Raw genomic sequence first — 19,832 nt, forward strand, 5'->3', positions numbered from 1 at the left:
AGAAAAGGAACAGTCTGGTACATTCTTGAGCCAGATATTATTAGTGTGAAAGAAAAAATAAATAAGTAACAGAGATTCCCAGTAAACAGTAAGATAGGTAGGAAAAGTCTCCATTGAGAGTTTCCTTGGCCCATCCTCTGTCTATACAGCCAGACTCAATTCTCCAATAAATATTAATCTTCCCTCTCCTGTGCTCTGTTGACTACTCTGTGGGTCTTCCCAACTGCAAGACAATCATTTATCCCTATTCTTCCTAAAGAAAGTGTGAGTTTCTTTAGCATGTAATAATGAGTCCCCAGTTTTGGAAAGTTGCAAAACTCTGATTTCCAAATCACTGATACCACCCTGCTTCCATCCCACATACACACACACATCTGTGGTGCCCAAGGAGTTCAGCAAGAGAAAATCATACTATTAGATGGGATTGTATAAATCAGCCAGATCCCCTAACTTAAAAGGGAAGAAGTTGAGGGTCAGAAAGAGAATTTATTTGCTCAAATTCACACCAGCTACTGGCAAACTACAATAGGATTCAGATGTCATGAGTTCCAGTCAAGTAGTTTCCTACACCTAATTATCTTAGTAAAATTAATTTTGTTTATAAAATTTCATAGTATTTTTTAAGATAGCTAGAGACACCTGGGTTATCACAAAACTAGGCATGGGATCACCGTAAAAAAAAAAAAAAAAAGCATAGGATGTAACTGAAATTTTTTTTCAAATTCAATTTTGTACTGTGCTTCTTCACAAGATTCACTGATACCAGACTTTCTTCTTTCCTTTTTTTTTTTTTTTTTTTTTTTTTTGTATCTGGGTTTTGGTGGCACAATCTCCCCTTTGTAATCTGTTTCTTATCATAATTTTGCAATGCAATTTCAAATGCATTTTACTTTGACTTGTCACAGTCATCCTTCCAGTATTGACTCACCATTGCACATTCCGTATTCAAACAAGATGGTATAACTTCTCTAGAGGAAGGACTGAGCAACTGAAGGAGGAGATCACCTGATTACCTAAGATAGTTGCCTCTTTACTCTCTGTGTTTTAGGTAGCTCTCCTTGACCCAGTAGGTGGCTTCTGGAAGAAACGCACTGGGCGAAATCCATTCTGATTACCTTTCTTAAGAGATCTTGTATCAGCTTTACTTCTCACTCATTTATCAAACATCAAATAAATCCCTTTTGCTGCTCTTCTTTTTTATTTATTTATTTATTTATTTATTTATTTATTTATTTATTTATTTATTTATTTTTGTCTACCATTTCTTTTTTTTTCTTTTTAATTTATTGGGGTGACAATTGTTAGTGAAATTACATAGATTTCAGGTGTACAATTCTGTATTACATCATCTATAAATCCCATTGTGTGTTCACCACCCAGAGTCAGTTCTCCTTCCATCACCATATATTTGATCCCCCTTACCCTCATCTCCCTCCCCCCACACCCCTTTGCTGCTCTTCTTTAGGTGCTCCAATGACCAACTGATTTAGGTGTAAACTTCTTGAAATCAAGAAATAATTGTTCTTATTTGGCAGCACTTAATTCAATGACATATCCATGATGTACTATTAAGTGCTAACTTTGTAATCACGTGAGAGGACTGCTTCCCCAATGCAATTCCAGGGTACAATTCCAAGCTCTCCAGTATCTGGGGCACCCATCAGGCACCACAACATGTTAATTAGCCTTAACTCTGGCCAATCATGCTAGCTCTTCAATCCCAACCAGAGCTTTACAATTGAAAACTATATCTACCATTTCTCCCCACTTCTAAAAATATTGCATATCCATCATTCAGACTATGAGCTCCTTGAGGGCAATGACTTCTGAAGTATTTAACTTTGACTTCCCCGTGACTAATAGCCTGATGTTTATGGGTATTTAATAAATGTTGAATCAATAATGAATGAATAAATAAGTAATAAATGAATCAATGTGTTTCAAATCCCTCCCATACAAAGATAATGCTATTGATACTATGAATATACATGGTCTGACAATTAAGTTCGCGAACTTGCTGCAACAATGTTCCTAACCTTTTTTTTGGTACCAGAGGGATTATTCATTATGAATTTGTACCAACTGGAGAGTTAACCAAGTTTACTATTTGGAAGTGCTGAAAAGGCTGTGTGAAAAATTAGATGGCCTGAACTTTTCACCAACAATTCATGGCTCTTACATCACGACAATGCACCAGCTCACACAGCACTGTCTGTGAGGGGGTTTTTAACCAGTAAACAAATAACTGTATTGGAACACACTCCCTACTCACCTGATCTGGCCCCCAGTGACTTCTTTCTTTACCTGTAGATAAAGGAAATATTTAAAGGAAGACATTTTGATAACATTCAGGACATCAAGGGTAATACGAGGAAAGCTTTGATGGCCATTCCAGAAAGAGTTCCAAAATTGCTTTGAAAGGTGGACTAGGCGCTGGCCTTGATGCATAGCTTCCCAAGGGGAGGACTTCGAAGGTGACCATAGTGATATTCAGTAATGAGCTATTAGCACTTTTTCTAAGATGAGTTTGTGAACTTAATCGTCAGAGGCCAATTTTCTGCGATAATTGTTTCCTTGCCATTTCCCTAACTGCCGCAACTTTTCTTCCATCTCTGCCTCAAGACAACCCACCCGTTTTTTGCTATGGTCCAGAATTATAGGGAATTGTAGGGTTTGTAGAGATGTTTGTCAAATATATCAAAGTAATAAGGTACTAGTGGCATGCTCCAATAAATTATTGGATATTTACTGGGGACAATGATCAGAATTCTAGTTTGCAAGCAAAACTGACACTGTCCATTAAAAAAATTATCTGGGGTCTGAACGTTGAAAGGAGCACACCATTTCAAAGTTGGGGAGGCTAGACTGGAACTCAGTGAGGATAGGAATGGGAAGAAGGGTAAGAAGGAGGTGTAATACAAACTGGTGCTAAAACACACAGCTTGTAAATACAACCACAGAGGCATTTCATACCTTTCCCACCCCACCCCCATGCAAAGAGCTCTGGATTGTTGACAGTTGCTCAGCAACCACACTCCTTTTCACACACCCATCTCAGTCAATCGTAGAGGATTTGTGCTTTCTCACTTTTTGCCCTTTACCTTTTAGGATTGCCTTTGATATTCAGCATTAATCACATTTCAAATGTCAGCACATGTACTACGGTATTTGTTCTGAAATCTGAATCCAACTCAAGATAGTTCATCTGCTATGGAGAATCCTTTGTTACTAACCCCACAGACTAAGAAAACAGCATTGTTGTTTTTTAAATTACAAATAACAGGTCATCTTTATTCCTTCAAAGTTATCAGTTATCTATATAACTAAACAGAATGAATATCAGAGAAAGATTAATTCTTAGAGTATACGTGTGGATAGCAAACCAGCTTAAAATTAAGAAAGTATTTTAAATGTATAAATCCTTCACTGCTCTGAGTTCTGCTTCTAGGAGTTTAACCTCAGGAAATATTCAGAAATGTTGTCACATTGATCCTTCATTATTTATAAAAATACCAAAACAAACTTAAAGTTATACACTAAAATTTGCTTAAGTAAAGGATGACACATCCACACTATGGACCACCTTCAACTAAAAATCAAACTGTAACGGGATATTAACATTATTACTATTGCCATGAAAACATTTATCATTTAAAAATGCATCCTATTTAGCTATTTTTATTATGTATGTAAATATGTACATAAGAAAAGAATTGAAGGATAAAAGTAAAATGCTAATGGTGGTTATTTTTGGGTGGTGAGATTATGATGAGCTTTGTTTTATAACATTTTAGTTTTTTTGGTATTTTCTTAGGTTTCTGATTAGAAAATATATTATTTTTTAACTAAAAACATTCATTAAAAACTAGAACACACAAAGGAAGAGATTAACTATTTGCTGGAAATTTAGGAGCAGCAAAATTTCTCTCCTGACCTCAGCAATACCTTTGCAATAAGCTTATTGATGTCTGAAATCTTACATTTACAGAGACTCATTTCTTCGTCCTTACTCTCTATCTATAGCTAAAATGAAAATATACCTAAAAGGCAAAATATTAATTTTGCTAAGCATTTATGCCATAGGAAGCCAATGTTTTCTAAGCTATGTCTGAGAAATCAATTTATTGAGTCTTGACTTGAATACAAAATAAGTAAAACTGAAAGAATAGAAAAATATCTGAGTTCTTCCCCCCCGTAAAGGGAAGGTATTGTTGCATGATATTTTATTTTCAGTCATATATGTATGTATTGGGACATGAGGTAAAATGTATTCTTTAAGGAAGGACATAATCACAATAGTCACTGTGATAGCATGAACACATGCACTAGATTTTCTCCTGAAATGTGTTTTCGATTGTGGTGGAGATATCTGTGAAAGGGCACTGAATGCTTCAAGTAGATGAAAAGGAATTCCCTAGGATTTAGGGACATGAAAAGGGTAGTGAGAGAATCGAAGGACATAGTTTGTTCTGTGGCTCTCCTTAGCTCCCCTTGGCTGCCCTGGGGAACCTGAACTATGGCACAGAGTCCCTGTGCAGCAATTTAGTGGATGCAACTGAGCGGCTAGAATTTTTAGTTACTAATGTTTAATACGATAGGATCAGTGTAACTCACTGAGCTCCTCAAGATACTACTATCTGTTGGTACTGAAATGAGAAACCATTTACAGTATTTGCCGTGTGAAAGTGGTATCAATCTGTATAAACCACTAGAATATTTTATAATAACTGAATGCCCAACTACACTGATATATTTTCAAATGATACAGGGAAGAGATGGTTGTACTTTCTTTGACTTAGACCAAGATTCTAAACAATATGAGAAGTCAAAATGTATCCTTTTTATTCTCCATCAATTCATGGGTCTACTGTACATCCTTTCGTAGAGGTTCTCTATTCCCATACAGTCCAGAACTTCTCGTCTGAGCAAAGGAGTCTAATATATATATATATATATATATATATATATATATATATATATATATATATATATATATATGCAAAGTTGCACATGACTTTATTTGTTAGCTCTTTAGTGAGCATTCGCATTTGAAAGAAGACCTAGTACTGTAGAGCAGAATCTTTAATGCAACAGAATGAGTCTGATCCGGGACAGGCCAGGAAGAGATTTGTAGCAGATATTTCTCATTCTTTGACCTTCATAATCTTTTGACATCCTCCCTGAAGGTAGACACCTAAACCACAACCAAGTGACATCAGCTCTGCTAATCACATTTATCCAGGTGAGATTTTCAGTTGGAAGAGAGCTGTGTTACGAGGCAGGCACCACATCAAACACATTTCCTGTGTGACTGCAGAGACGCACAAGTCTTCAGTGGAACAACGGTAGATTCTTTAGTGTCTGATGTCCAAGGTCAATGGTGTGAGTTGGGATGTCTGTGCCTGGTGAGGGAGCAATGGGATCTTTGCTGGAGTGGTTCTGCAAGGTGATTTGAGCTTTGTTTCTAGCTGCATTGGTTACAAACCTGACTCTCTGACATCACAGAGATTCTATGCCCTTTCTAATATCTGTGAATATGTTTCTTGCTATTTAAATTAGTTAGAATGGGTTTTGTTGTTTGTGACTAAGAACCCCAACTGATTAGGGTTCCTTTCTTCCTTTAAATAACGCTATTAAACAAAGGTGGGCAATCATCTGATACTAATGTCATACAGTTCTTCCATATGTGTTATCTAATATTCATACATATTTTCTTTTTAACAAAGATAGAAAACAGCTAGTGGAAACCTACTATTTAGTTTTTAGCTGCTTGAATAAGTGGTATTTGGATTCAGGTCTTAACGGTGAAATACTAAAGACTAGGATTGAGGCTTGATATGCAAGGCAATTCTTCCTTCACCATTTGCTGAAATGACTAGTTTTTTTCTTCCTTTGTTATATTAGGATGAGATTGTGTTATTGGATTTACATTAATTAGTGGTTCTATGCAGGTATCCCCAAAATAATGTAAAAGAGTTATAAAGTAGATAGAAAAAATTAAAATATGACATCCTTTTATTCATTTATTATGCTCCTTTAAACTAACATTAAAAGCAAAATAAAAATTGCAAAGTTGTGTTGCCTTTTTATTGATCTAATTTATTTGATAAATAACACAAAAGTAGAATTTAATATAATGCTTGGCACATAGATATCAAATAAATGGCTTAGTAAGGAGCTCAGGGTTATCAAGCTAAATAAAGAGGTAAACTGAGGCAAGCTCAAATTACCAAAAATTGAGTTTATTTGGAAAAGTGGAGAAATTACAATTCAGAAAATGCATGCTGTAGCAAACTAAATTGAGGGTTTGGGGCAGACTGTATATATTTATGGGCAAAGAGTGCAAAGAGGGGAAAGCCCAGCTAGAGTCTAAGAAGTAACTTCATTGGCTTGGGGATGGGAAAGGATTCTTAGAAGATGTTTATTGGTCAGGAGCTAAGTTTCAATCTTCTGTAACATCAGGCATTTATGGGAAATCAGTCTCTTAGTTCTTAAATTGTGTTCTTAGGAGAGTACAGTGTGAGACTCTGCATTTCATAAACCTCTGGTTCCATCTTAGATTGAATTTTTTCACAGGGTCATGAAAACCAGAATGGGAAAGATGTCTTCCCTTCTAAAAGAAGTTTTCACTGATTCAGTGGGCCTTTCTATCACAGCAGCCATTTGCTGGATCATTACTTCAAGAATTCTGTTGAAGTGACATATTGGAAGGATCACATTGAGAAACACACATTCCAGTCATTAAAATGTTGCACAGCAAAGGTAATTTTAAAATTCTTACTCTATATGAATACATGTGTGTGTTTCCTTTTTTTAAAAAGCTGGAACCAGTATTTGCATTTTTAATTTTGAAAGATGAAGCAAAAAGTAGTCTTATTATCTTTTGTTTATAATACAATTCGTTAAGTGGGAGAGTTTTTGAAACCGGGCTTAAGCCTTCCAAGGCCCACTGAAGCAGATTAGTGAATATCAGAAACTAACACTTGGACTGTAATCATGATCATGACCGTTTAAGGGAAGTTTCTATTAATCACTTCTACTACAACTCTTACCAGCGAAGAATTTGAGTTTTGGTGCCACTTATGAACAAAAATGTTTTGTTTTTTGTTTTTTGGTTTTTGGCTTTAACATTGCAACACACTGAATGAAAGCATTATACACATCATGCCACTTTTTAGATACATGTCAAATTGCATATAGAAAATGAGGGGTGGGGGAGAGTATACATAGAAAACTCTGGCCTGGAGTAGGCTGACAGTAAAATAATGAAATAAAGTAAAATGTATCTTGCAATTCAAAAAATATCTATTTTTAAGGTTTTTGTGACCAGTTTTCTGGAGTAGAGGGCATTTTAAAAATTGCTTTAAAAAAATGTCTTTGAAATGTTTGCAAAACCATTTGGAAAAGCTAAGCTAGTGTTTCTTAAGCGAGTTGCTGGAAGGAAAAGAAAGGTAGTAGCGAGGCTGCTGAAATAAAAACTTCTGCACAGACTCAAGTATGAAGCAACATCCAACAGCAAGAGCTCTGGAGTTGGACAGACTGGGTTTGAATCCTAGCTCCACCATTTGCTCTCTCTTATTTAATTTCTCTATTCTTCAGTTTCCATGTTGCTCAATGGATAAAATGCCTACCCTGCAGAATTTTAGGTACTAACTGAAAAGTGCTTTGCATAGTGCAGGGCAAATGCTAAGCTGTCAGAAAATGGTGATGACGGGGGTGATGATGCAGACGCTAAGGACACTATTTTGAGGAAAGCAACGTAAGAGCAGGGAAGCTGTTTTCTACAACTGGCTCAGCAATTCTCACACTACACCATGGACCTCCTAAAGCAGAACTTCAGAAGATGGGACCTAGAAAAATATATTTTTAAAAATCCTCGGGTGACTGTATTACTAGGCTAATTTTGTGGGCCACTGGAATTTGGTTGCGGCATTTTACTGACTTTCGTGGTCTGAAGTAAACCACAACCTCATAATGTCTGAAAGTAACCAAGTGAAAACTGTGAGTGAATCATTAAGTGAGCTCACATTCTTCTTTATACATGGGAGGAGCTTCAGACCTGAGGTGCATTACCCTCTAGCTACATGCAAAGCTAGGATGCTCGTTTACATATTCTCCTGATTAAATGATACGTAAATAATCAAACTGATGTTAACATTCTTAAGACTGATAAACCCATTGAGAAAACAAATAGCGAAGCCTATGTTGACCCATAAAACATATTTAAGCTGTGAAGATTATCTGCTGTGGACTGTTTGGGACTCAAGTGTGACCTCAGGCAAGGCTTCCAAACCCATTTGCCTTCATGTTCCCATTAGAGGTCCTCTAATCCTACTCCAAAAAGCTCAGTACCACATTGGGGCTACAACCCTAATTATGATTCTCCAGTTTTCTGCTCTGACAGGTAAGGTGCACATAAAAACTTCTCTGCATCCTTAAGATGACAAGACTAAGCTCGAGATAATAAGTGGTAGAAAGGATGTGGAGAAAAGTCAACCCTTGTGCACTGTTGATAATAATGTAATTGGTGCAGCCATTATGGAAAACAGTATGGAGCTTCCTCCAAATATTAAAAGTAGAATTGCCGTATGATCTAGCAATCCCATTTCTGGGTATCTACCCAAAGGAATTGAAATCAGGATCTTAAAGAGATATATTTTCATTTCCATGTTCATTGCAACATTATTCACAATAGCCAAGATCTGAAGACAACCTAAGTGTTCATTAATAGATAAATGGATAGAGAAGATGTGGCATGTATATACCACAAGAAAGAAGGAAATCCTGCCATTACAAGTTTGATGAACCTTGAGGGCATTATGCTAAGTGAAATATGTCAGACAGAGAAATACAAATACTGTATGATGTCACTTATATATGGAATCTAAAAAAGCTGAACTTATAGAAACAAAGTAGAGTGGTGGTTACCAGTGGCTGGGGAATGGGGGAAATGGAAGACATGTTGGTCAATTGGTACAAACTTCCAGTTTAAAGATGAACAAGTTCTGGAGATCCAATGTACAGTCTGGTGATTATAGTTAATAATATTGTATTATATACTTGAAAGTTGCTAAGAGAATTGATCTTAAATGTTCTCACCACAAAAAAAGAAATGGTGATTATGTGATGAAATGGAAGTGTTAGCTAATGCTATGATGGTAATCAGTTTGCAATACATAATGAATCAAATCAACACATTGTACACCTTAAATTTACACAATGTCATATGTCAATTAGGTCTCAGTGAAGCTGAAAAAAACAACTAAGCTTCAGGATATCAATGAATATTAACTGGATTATAAAATAGAGAAAGCAAATGAAATTGCTTCACTTATTGAAAATAACTGCAAAGATTTCCTGAAGTCTATGCATTTGCTCTTCATCTTGAGTCCATGCAATGTATTTATTTTAGGGACCTTTGCAATAATTTTTTATTCTCTGGACTCAAGTCAGTCACATGTTCTAAGATATGTTCTACACAGGAGCATTACCTACTGTGATACATTCAAGCTTAGCACTCAGGGCAAAGCGTTGTATTATATGACACAGTTTTGAAAGGTTTAGTTTGACCTCTGGGAGACTGATAAGGAAATAGAAAATAACACATTAGCAGAACTTTTTGGGGTGCATCAATAACTAGACAATAACAATAATAATGATGTAACATTTACATAACCCTTTACAATTTAGAAAAGGCTCTGTAAATGTTGTTGCACATTTTGAGTTTTGAAAACCTGTATTTTATTTAGCTTGATTTCTGTAATCAAAAATAAAAGAAATGGAGGAACATTAAGGAATTACTCACCCCAATATGCACAGATACTACCAGCTAGAGTTGGATCTTTAGCTACAGTGCTTTATTGACTAAATGATTTTAATGACTCCAAGCCAAATATTTTCACTGTAAAGAGCTGATTTGATCCCAGTTTGTATTTAGTAAAGAAATACTAGGTCATTGCAACCTTTGGTGTTGAATCTAAATTAAGTATGACAGTTTCTTTGGAGAAGGTGTTACCAGTTGAGTCAAGGAGCTAATTTATTGAATCCTTAGGTAAGAGATAACCTCCTATCAGAGTCCTTAGTGTTTCATAATACCTTTTTTGTCTGCCCAGAAGTATTATTTATTGGTTTCAACAATCTTTTCTCAACAAGTAATCAGAAAAAGAAAACTACCATATTTAGCACAGAGATCACATTGCAAAGTTTCTTTTATGGGGAATAAGGTAGAGGAAATGGGAAACCTTATATAAGATCTTCAGGCATAATTAAAGGGGTAATAATAAAATTCTCATTGAATTACATACGACGAGACTCAGACCCAATAATTACATAGTGTGTTTTAATAACACTGTACAATCACTATCTAGATAGTCCAAACATCTTCCCGATGAGGTAGGGTGAGTATTATCATCCTGTTTCGCCCATGTAGAAATAAAAATGCAGACTGGGTCAATGATGTGGCCAAAATCATACAGGTGAGTCATGGTAAAGCTGAGATTAGATCCCACACCTCTGATTCTATTAGAACTTGCTATTTTTCTCTCCCAGTTTTTATGCTAAAATATTGTTCTTTATGGTTTAGAATTATTGTCATTTCTGATTAAATGTTTTTATAAAAACCATGCCACCCCATGGTACTTCTAGCATGTTTCTTCTGGCTAGTTTAAAGAATTTGGCCGTCTGTCACGATTTGTTAGCCATGTGTCTATTTTCTGATAGGTATGGAGGGAAATAAAGGAGATGACAGGAGAGGCATGGAGAAAACAATGAGATTTACACTACAGAATATGAATACTTACATAAATGTGTGTGTGAGTGTGTATGTGTGCACCTGTCCTAGATTGTGAAAATACACTTACATACACTCACGTTCCCTGGGACACCCACAGTCACTTAGAATGTACTAATGACCATTTTAGACTGAAATTATTGAGAACTAAAATAGAAGCACCCCAAAATATTGGTAGAAATGACCTAGATATGAGCTCACAGCTACCTTAGCTTAAACTAAATACAACAAAAAAACAATTTTGGTTTTGGTTGCATTGTTGATATTATCCTTTAGCCCCCAAAAATCTTTCTGATAATAATACCTAACTGGAGAAGGCAGCATTGTATATTTTAAGAGCACTGGTTTTAGAGTCCGTACAACCGGTCTTTAAGGCCTACCTCTACCATGTAATCTTTGGAAAACCCATTAACTACTCATTTCCTCAGATGTAAAATGAAGCAGATTAGGGCCCCTAACATGGTATATTCAGCCAAAAACTCTACACAGGATCAGTACGGATGTGTAACATGGTTGGCAGGCATCACGGAATGGAAAGTGAGTCTTCACCAGACACGGAATCTACAGGTGCTTTGATCCTGGACTTCCCAGCCTCCAGAACTATGAGAAATACATTTCTATCGTTTATAAGTCACCCAGTCTATAGTATTTTTGATATAGCAGACCAAACAGGCAGCATTTAACATAAAGTTAAACATATAAACTTTCTTAAACTATTGTGCTACTACTATGTAGCTTTTATGAGAATATTTGTGCCCTGATGCAGTTATACAAATCTTTTTTGTTTAACCGATGAGGAAAAATACTTCACACATTAATCTAATTAGAGATTTATATCAAAAGTAATTTTTAAACAGGAAGCAATTTTGGTAAATATTAATATAACTCTCAGTAAAGAGTAGAACAATTTTCTGGATAATTGTGGCAAAAGCACTGTATTTGATGTGCATTGGTTATCTGACTTTTCCTTTGAATTAGTAGAAGTTGCAAAATTATTTCTCATCTTTCATACAGCTATGCCTTTGGAGGCCTAGCTAACAATTCTTGAAAATAGCTGAAACACAATTTTGAAAGTTACACTATTTGACACCTCTCAATGTATATAAATAACATTGTTATTTCATTATGTTATTATTTTCATATTGTAAAGGCTTATAGTGTAAAGTTACAGGTTAAATAACCTAAAGCTGTTTATATAAAGAATTTACATGATGTGATTATTCCTTAGAATATTCTGAGGTTCATGTTCAGAGTCTTAGAAATATACTCTTTTGCTTACAGGAATTAGAAGCAAAACTGTGTGAAATCCTTTTGAACATCTAAATCACCACACTTCATTCTTCTGACCCTTTCCTTGTCAAAAAGTACACTGGAGAACTCACAAAACAATTTAATTCAAAATTTTTAGGAACTATGCCTCATAAATTTCTTTCCTAAGAGCTATTTCTGTTTATATCTCTTTTCCGTTTTGATTCCCTGTCTACATTTAAAAAATTTACATATAATTTTTTAATTAGCATTCATTTACTACACGTTAGGGAATAAACCAAAGGGGAAATGTGCATTAGTCCATAATTTCAAGGCGCTGATCACATAAAGGCTAAATCTATGCAAAAACAAGCAGTTATTGATTAGCTCCTGTTTCATTTGGAGAAACAATAATGAACAAGGTAGACCCTTCCCTGATGGACTTTACATTCTATTGAAGGATTCAGGCAGTAAATGTGCATATGAATAAAGAAAATAATTATAGCTTACAATAATTGCTCAGGGGGAAATAAACAGGGTACCACAAAAGAAATAAAGGGGCAGGTGTTTCAGAAGATATAGTTAAGGCATCATGCTGTGTCCTGGGGGACATAGACCCAAAGATGAAAAAGACATAGCTCTGATCTCCAGAAGTTGATTATCTAGTGAAAAGCATAAGATAAATATATAAGTTATTACATGTGACTTAATCAAATAAAAGCCACAGAAGAGATTCATGTAATGTAGACATGAACAATCACTAAATAATTTGGAATGAAGTTATTCAGGAAGCATTTATGGACAAAGTACTGTTTGAGCTGGGTTTTGATGGATGGATATGCTTTTTGCTAACTGATAGAATAATGAGTTAAAAAAACAATATGACAAAAGGCAAAGAAGGCTGAAATTACACTCCAAATCCGGGAAATGGTGACTAGTCTAATATGATAGAAGCAGAGAGTGAAGGCATGTGGAGAGATTGAAAAGGAGATGACATAGTAAATGGAACCTAAACCACATTAGAACTGAAAGCAATTTTTATTTATGTAATTAAGAAGAAATAGCTCTACCCAATTTTGGGAAGAAAAAGTTTAGTACAATCGTTGGTTCTTTTTTCTATGTTGATATATCTCTTATGAAGATTAAGAGCCTCCTTAAAACCCATTATTTATCTAGATTCTGTCCATGGAACTGTGAGTACTTCCAAATCCCTTTCCAAGGAACAGAAGGAAAATGAATTTTCTTAATAATAAATTTGTTAGGCCGAGTATGAAATAGAAGAGGGCATTAATGATTAATAGCGAAACTGGTAAATAAAATCTATACATTTTACGTTTTACAGTATTTAAAAATTCATCCTTACATTTGGTGAAGTTCCTTGTGAAAAGGATAACATCTCAGCTATTCTACGGAAAATCAAAGTGAAGGAGTTATTGAGTTTATGCTAAACTAGACTTTCCCAGAAGACAGAAAAAGAGGAGCAATTTATTTTGTGGGTTTCAAGTATGGCAGAAAGGTCAACATGAGGAAGCTTTGAAACAGTTGAATGCAGCCAATTGTATTTTTAAACAGTAGCTAGTTAATGAAGGAATTTTTAATCCAAGCTCCACAAATGGGCTTCCAGTATCAGTAGAACCCTTTAAATCATAAAGAATATTGAACATACATCTACATTCCTTTTTAAAATCAGATTATTAAGGGGAGTTGGTGTTTCTTAACTAGGGCTACTGTTGATATTTTGGATGGGATGATACTTCTTTGGAGGGAATATTCCAAGCTTTGAAGGATGTATAGCATCCTTGGAAGCTTGTCCATTAAATGCCAATGGTGAACCCCTTGTCTCTGTGACAACCTGAAACAATCCCCATATTCCCAAACACCCCCTAGAAGTCCTCAGGTTGAAAATCACTAGCTATTACATAATCCCAAGGAAGATTAAGAAACATTGCTTTCCAAAGCTTTAATTGCTTTGTTTTTGGAAGTGTTTCTTGGTTATGAGATGATCTTCTTACAGAGAATAGACAGATAGGACTGGAATCCTCAATTAAATAGATTAACAGGTATTGTAGGGGAGTATCTGAGAAAGAGAAGCAGAAGAGTAGAGAGAAGGCGGAGGTCAGAATGAGATGTATGAATTTAAGTTCAGAAGTTCAAGTCACGTCAGATGATGACAGGTTCATCTGTGGCCATGGAGGTGGATGGCTTATGTGGGTGGAGGTGAATATCATTAGGGATGAAGAGGTCAAGGAACAAAATGACCATATTGTTGGATGAGTTATTCACATGTACCTTGCAAAACCTCAGCTTGATATTAGGATTTGGGATGACGAGCAAACTTCATTACCTAACTAGAGTTTTAAAAAGGGAACCTGATCTTTGACATTTGAAAAGATATTTGACATCTCTAATCATCAGAAAAAAGCAAATTAGAAAATAATAGAGTATTATTTTTCACCAGTTTGATAAACATTAAACGATTGATGACGTTCAGCACTGGGGACTGAGTAAGCAAACTGATATTCTTATATATCCCTGAAGGGAACGCTACTATCTTTTTGGTTAGAGATTTGGAAACAGTATCGATTAAGTCTTCCATCCCACTTTTGAGAAGCTATACTGTAGGAACACAGTTACCACATAGATGGCAAAATGCACAAATCTGTTTATTGCTGGTGTTCTGGGTAGTGTTCAAGACACTGGGAACAAAGTATCTACTAATATAGGGATGGTGCATCTTTAGTATGGAATGACATGCTGCGATTGATTGATAAAACAATCAATTTAGAAACGAGTGCTTTAAGAGAAAGTATCTATAATACATAAATTTTTAAAGTGTCGACATAAGGAACAACCAAACCTGTAGAGAATGTGTATGAGTTTATAGGAGCCAAACTGATGACACGTTGGGAAGCAAGATTTCAAATACTCCAGAGAATGACAGTTCTGCAGTTTCTTTTATACATTTGGAATAAACAAGGGAACTAAGGAAGAGTACAGGAAGGCGGGAGAAAGCTAAGCACCGGATAGTTAAGAAGATTATGTGCTCCCTTGAGGGTGGTTGTGTCTTTGAGGGGTCTGGAAAAGAGGATTACTTTTGGCATTTTAAAGGTGTGCTAACCTAGATGCACAAGAACAATGGGCAGGGCTTGCTTAAGGCAAAGATAAACGTTCTATAAGCCTGGGGCGTGCCTACCCACCATGACCTGCCCAGTTAGGAATTTATGAGCAGATCACCTTGTGAAGTTACTTGTGGTCAGATTTATTACAGAGCCCCATTTTTGTCCACAAAAGTTACAGAAATATATGGAATATACAGTAAAAATGAAACAAATCCTATATATGTTGCTATGAAATTAGAGAAAGGTGTGGAGATTACTCAACAATTTGTTCACATCGGAAAAAGCATGGAATAGGATTGAAGGGAGACGACAGAGATTATGAGTTGCCTTCCTTATATTATATACTTTGACTTTTTGACTTGCTAAAACTATGATTACTTTTACCATTGAAAATCAAACTACTATGATAAGCTAAACAATTTCCACAAAAGAAATTACAGTCTTATGAAGAGATAAGAGAAGTACACAAATACCATCAAGAGGCAGAAAAATTGATGGGCCTTTAAAGTAATCTATTGAGGGCATAGTCTAAGCAAAGAACTCCAAGAATTTCTCTCATGCCTCATAATATTTTTAAGAAAATGAACCAACCTATTCTTGTTTTTAAGTCAGATATTCATGCAAAGGTGTTATTATAGTGAGCTACCTTACAGGAGAAGTTCTTTATATGTGTTAGAGGTTTATTCAAACATTTTTAAAAAATTAATTTAAAAAGTAGTAATCTCTTGTTTTGTAACAATTACAAACAGTACTTAGAATTTAACAGGCCCTCCCTGCCACATTTTTTGTTTCACTGCCTGAGACATTTCCTTAAAACTCTTCACAGGGTCTTTATATTGCCTGGAACCCGTATAGTATTTTACCAAATGCAGCCCATCCCTAGCCTTTGGCTATAGATATAGTATCTCAAGTCATGGGGGAAAAAAAAAAGGAAAAATGAGAAGCATCAGGCACATGTGAGAGATGAAGTTATTATCTCTCTTAACCCAAGGTGATGAGGAATTGCTGTGCGTGAATACTGTTTTGCAGAACTGAGATATAGAAACTACTTCTTTAGCCCAAATTGTCATTGCATTGTTGTTTTTTCCTCCCTCCACCCATTTGCTAACGCATCATGGTTGGAATTATGAACCTGGGCGTCATCAGTGAACTCCACCCCTTACTTCCAGTTCCACAAGAAGCATAAGTAGGTAAACAGGTGTGTGGTAGGGTGGTGGCCCTGGGACATCCATCTGTCATACCCCTGCTCGTCTAGTTGTTGAGCCAACAGGAAGTTGCAACCCTATAAGGAATAAAGGAAAACTTCCATCTATGTAACTAATCTGCAATGTTTCCAACTTCATTTGATATTTGAGGGCACGGACTTTGGAATAAAATTCCAAATTGTGGAATACAAATTTCAAATTGTATGATTCAGGCATCTTATTTCATACTCTGAGCCTCAAATTCTTGACCTGTAAAGTAGTGATTGTACCTTCTTCATAGAGTTTTTGTGAAGATTGAGAAAATACATGAAAAGTTTATAGTACAATGTCTGCTAAGAAAATATTGACTCTTTATCTCCTTCTCATCTACCTATGTCACACTGCCTAACCCTGACCTCCCATTTAATTTCCCTCTCCTTCTGTAGTTCATTTACTTTTAGTCCTCTTTGGCCTGTTTTCTTCTCTAAACGAATGTTTTTTTTCCTCTGGAACATGGAACAATTACAATTATTTTTTTCTTCCTTAATATTGTGCGCCTTTTAAATTTTAGCCACTAGAGGGCTACAAAATAAGATAAAATTCTACTCACACTGACCATGTTGGAAATCAGAGGATAAAAATTAAATAATCTACTCTTCAAAAAGTTGACGAAGAGACAATACCCCCTAACTGATTTTATGAGGCCAACATTACCCTGATACCAAAACCTGGTAATGACAACACAAAAAAAGAAAACTACAGACCAACATCTCTGATGAATACAAAGCAAAAATCCTAAACAAAATTCTAGCAAATGGAACGCAACAATGCATTAAAAAGATTATTCATAACGACCAAGTGGGGTTCATCCCAGGGGCACAAGGATGGTTCAAAATATGCATATCCATCAATATGATACATCACATAAACAAAATAAAGGACTAAAATCATATAATTATATCAATTGATGCAGAAAAAGCATTTGACAAGACAGAACATCCCATTTATGATTAAAACACTTACTAAAATAGGTATAGAAGGAAAATACCTTAACAGAATAAAGGCTATATACGACAAACCCTGAGCTAATATCATAATTAACGGTGAAAAACTGAAGCCATTTACTCTACGTTCAGGAACAGGACAGGGCTGTCCCCTATCACTCTGCTTTTCAACATAGTGTTGGTAGTCCTTGCCAGAGCAATCAGGCAAGACAAAGAAATAAAAGGCATCCAAATTGGGAATGAAGAAGTTAAATTGTCACTTTTTGCAGATGACATGATGCTATATATAGAAAACCCTAAAGACTCCACCAAAAAGCTGTTAGAAACAATCAACGAATACAGTAAAGTTGCTGGCTACAAAATCAACGTACAAAAGTCCATTGCTTTCCTATATACGAACAATGAAATCTCAGAAAAAGAAATGGAAAAAAAAAACAGTTCGTTTTGCAATAGCAACAAAAAGAATACAATACCTAGGAATGAACTTAACCAAGGATGTGAAGCACCTATATGCTGAAAACTATAAGACATTTTCAAAAGAAATTGAAGAAGACGCAAAGAAATGGAAAGACGTTCTGTGCACATGGATTGGAATAATCAACATAGTTAAAATGACCGTATTACCCAAAGCAATATACAGATTTAATGCAATCCCCATCAAAATCCCAATGGCATTTTTTAAAGCAATAGAACAAAAAAATCATCACATTTGTATGGAACCACAAAAGACCCTAAATAGCCAAAGCAAAATAGCCTAAGAAAAAAGAACAGTGCTGGGGGTATCACACTCCTTGACTTTAGCTTTTACTACAGGGCAACAATAATCAAAACAGCATGGTATTGGCAGAAAAACAGACACATGGACCGATAGAATAGAATTGAGAACCCAGAAATAAACCCACATAAATATGGACATACTATTTTTGACAAAGAAGCCAAAAACATACAATGGAGAAAAGATAGCCTCTTCAATAAATGGTGCTGGCAGAATTGGAAAGCCACATGCAAAAGACGGAAAGTGGACTGCTATCTGTCACCGTGTACCAAAATTAATTCAAAATGGATCAAAGACTTAAGCATAAGACCTGAAACAATAAACTGCATAGAAGAAAACATAGGTACTAAACTTACGGACCTTGGGTTCAAAGAGTATTTTATGAATTTGATTCCAAAGGCAACGGAAGTAAAAGCTAAAATAAATGAATGGGACTATATCAAACTTAAAAGTTTCCACATAGCAAAAGAAACCATCAACAAAATAAAGAGGCAACCAACCGAATGGAAGAAGATTTTTGCAAACAACGCCACTGATAAGGGGCTAAAATTCAAAATATACAAGGAACTCATACAACTCAACAACAAAAAAACCCACCCAACTGAAAAATGGGCAGAGGACCTGAAGAGACATTTCTCCAAAAAGCACATACAATGGCCAATAGACATATGAAAAAATGCTCAACATCACTAATCATCAGAGAAATGCAAATAAAAACCACCTCACCCCAGTCAGAATGGCTATCATCAACAAGACAAATAGTAACAAGTGTTGGAGAGACTGTGGAGATAAAGGAACCCTCATACACAGATTGGTTCAGCCACTATGGAAGGCAATGTGGAGGTTCCTCAAAAAATTACGAATAGAATTACCATATGACCCAACAATCCCTCTCCTCGGTATCTACCCAAAAAATCTGAAAACATTTATCCATAACGACAAGTGGGCTCCAATGTTCATTGCAGCTTTATTACGATGGCCAAGACATGGAAACAACCAAAATGTCCTTTGATAGATGAATGGATAAAGAACTTGTAGTATATATACACAATGGAATACTACACAGTGGTAAGATAAGATGAAATAGGACCATTTGTGACAACATGGATGGATCTTGAGATTATAATGCTAAGAGAAATAAGTCAGACAGAAAAAGTAGCAAACCATATGATTTTACTGATATGTGGTATATAAACCGAAAACAACAAAAGAACAAGACAAATAAATGAAGGAAAAAAATTCATAGACATAGACAATCGTTTAGGGGTTACCAGATGATAAGGGGAAGGAGGGCTCTCGAAGAGGTTAAACGGGGTCTAATATATGGTGATGGAAAGAGAACTGACTCTGGGTGGTGAACACACAATATGAGATATAGATAATGTATTACGGAATTGTACACCTGAAATCTATGTAACTTTACTAATAATTGTTACCCCAATAAACTTTAATTTAAAGAAAAAAATAATCTAGGGGAATTAAATAATCATAAAATGTGGAAGAAACATTAGAAAATATCTAATACAGCACAATTTTAAATATGAGGGAACTCGATATTTAAACATATATGAACAAGTAATTTTATATTTTTTAAATCACTATTTCTATATATCTATAGTTAATAAATACATTTCATTTTCTCTTGCAAGTTTCCTTACTTTCAAACCATTTTCTGAAAGACAAAAAAAGAAGATACCAGGTCTCTCTGGATAT

The 19,832-nt window shown here is 35.4% G+C and overlaps 1 protein-coding gene across 3 annotated transcripts in view; it reads right to left on the reverse strand.

The window, feature by feature from the left end:
* ABCD2 (ATP binding cassette subfamily D member 2) overlaps positions 1 to 19,832 on the reverse strand; it is a 116,902-nt gene that overhangs the window by 32,861 nt on the left and 64,209 nt on the right. The window contains exon 10 of one of the 3 annotated variants that reach the window (XM_081061338.1): positions 2,273 to 2,304. The exons of the other annotated variants lie outside the window; for them this stretch is intronic. Coding sequence (XP_080917464.1) covers positions 2,301 to 2,304 — 4 coding nt within the window. The 3' untranslated portion in view covers positions 2,273 to 2,300. The remainder of the gene's footprint in view (positions 1 to 2,272; positions 2,305 to 19,832) is intronic. 3 annotated transcript variants of the gene reach the window in all.

Source organism: Rhinolophus hipposideros, assembly GCF_964194185.1.
Source record: "Rhinolophus hipposideros genome assembly, chromosome: 9".
NCBI classification, from domain to species: domain Eukaryota; kingdom Metazoa; phylum Chordata; class Mammalia; order Chiroptera; family Rhinolophidae; genus Rhinolophus; species Rhinolophus hipposideros.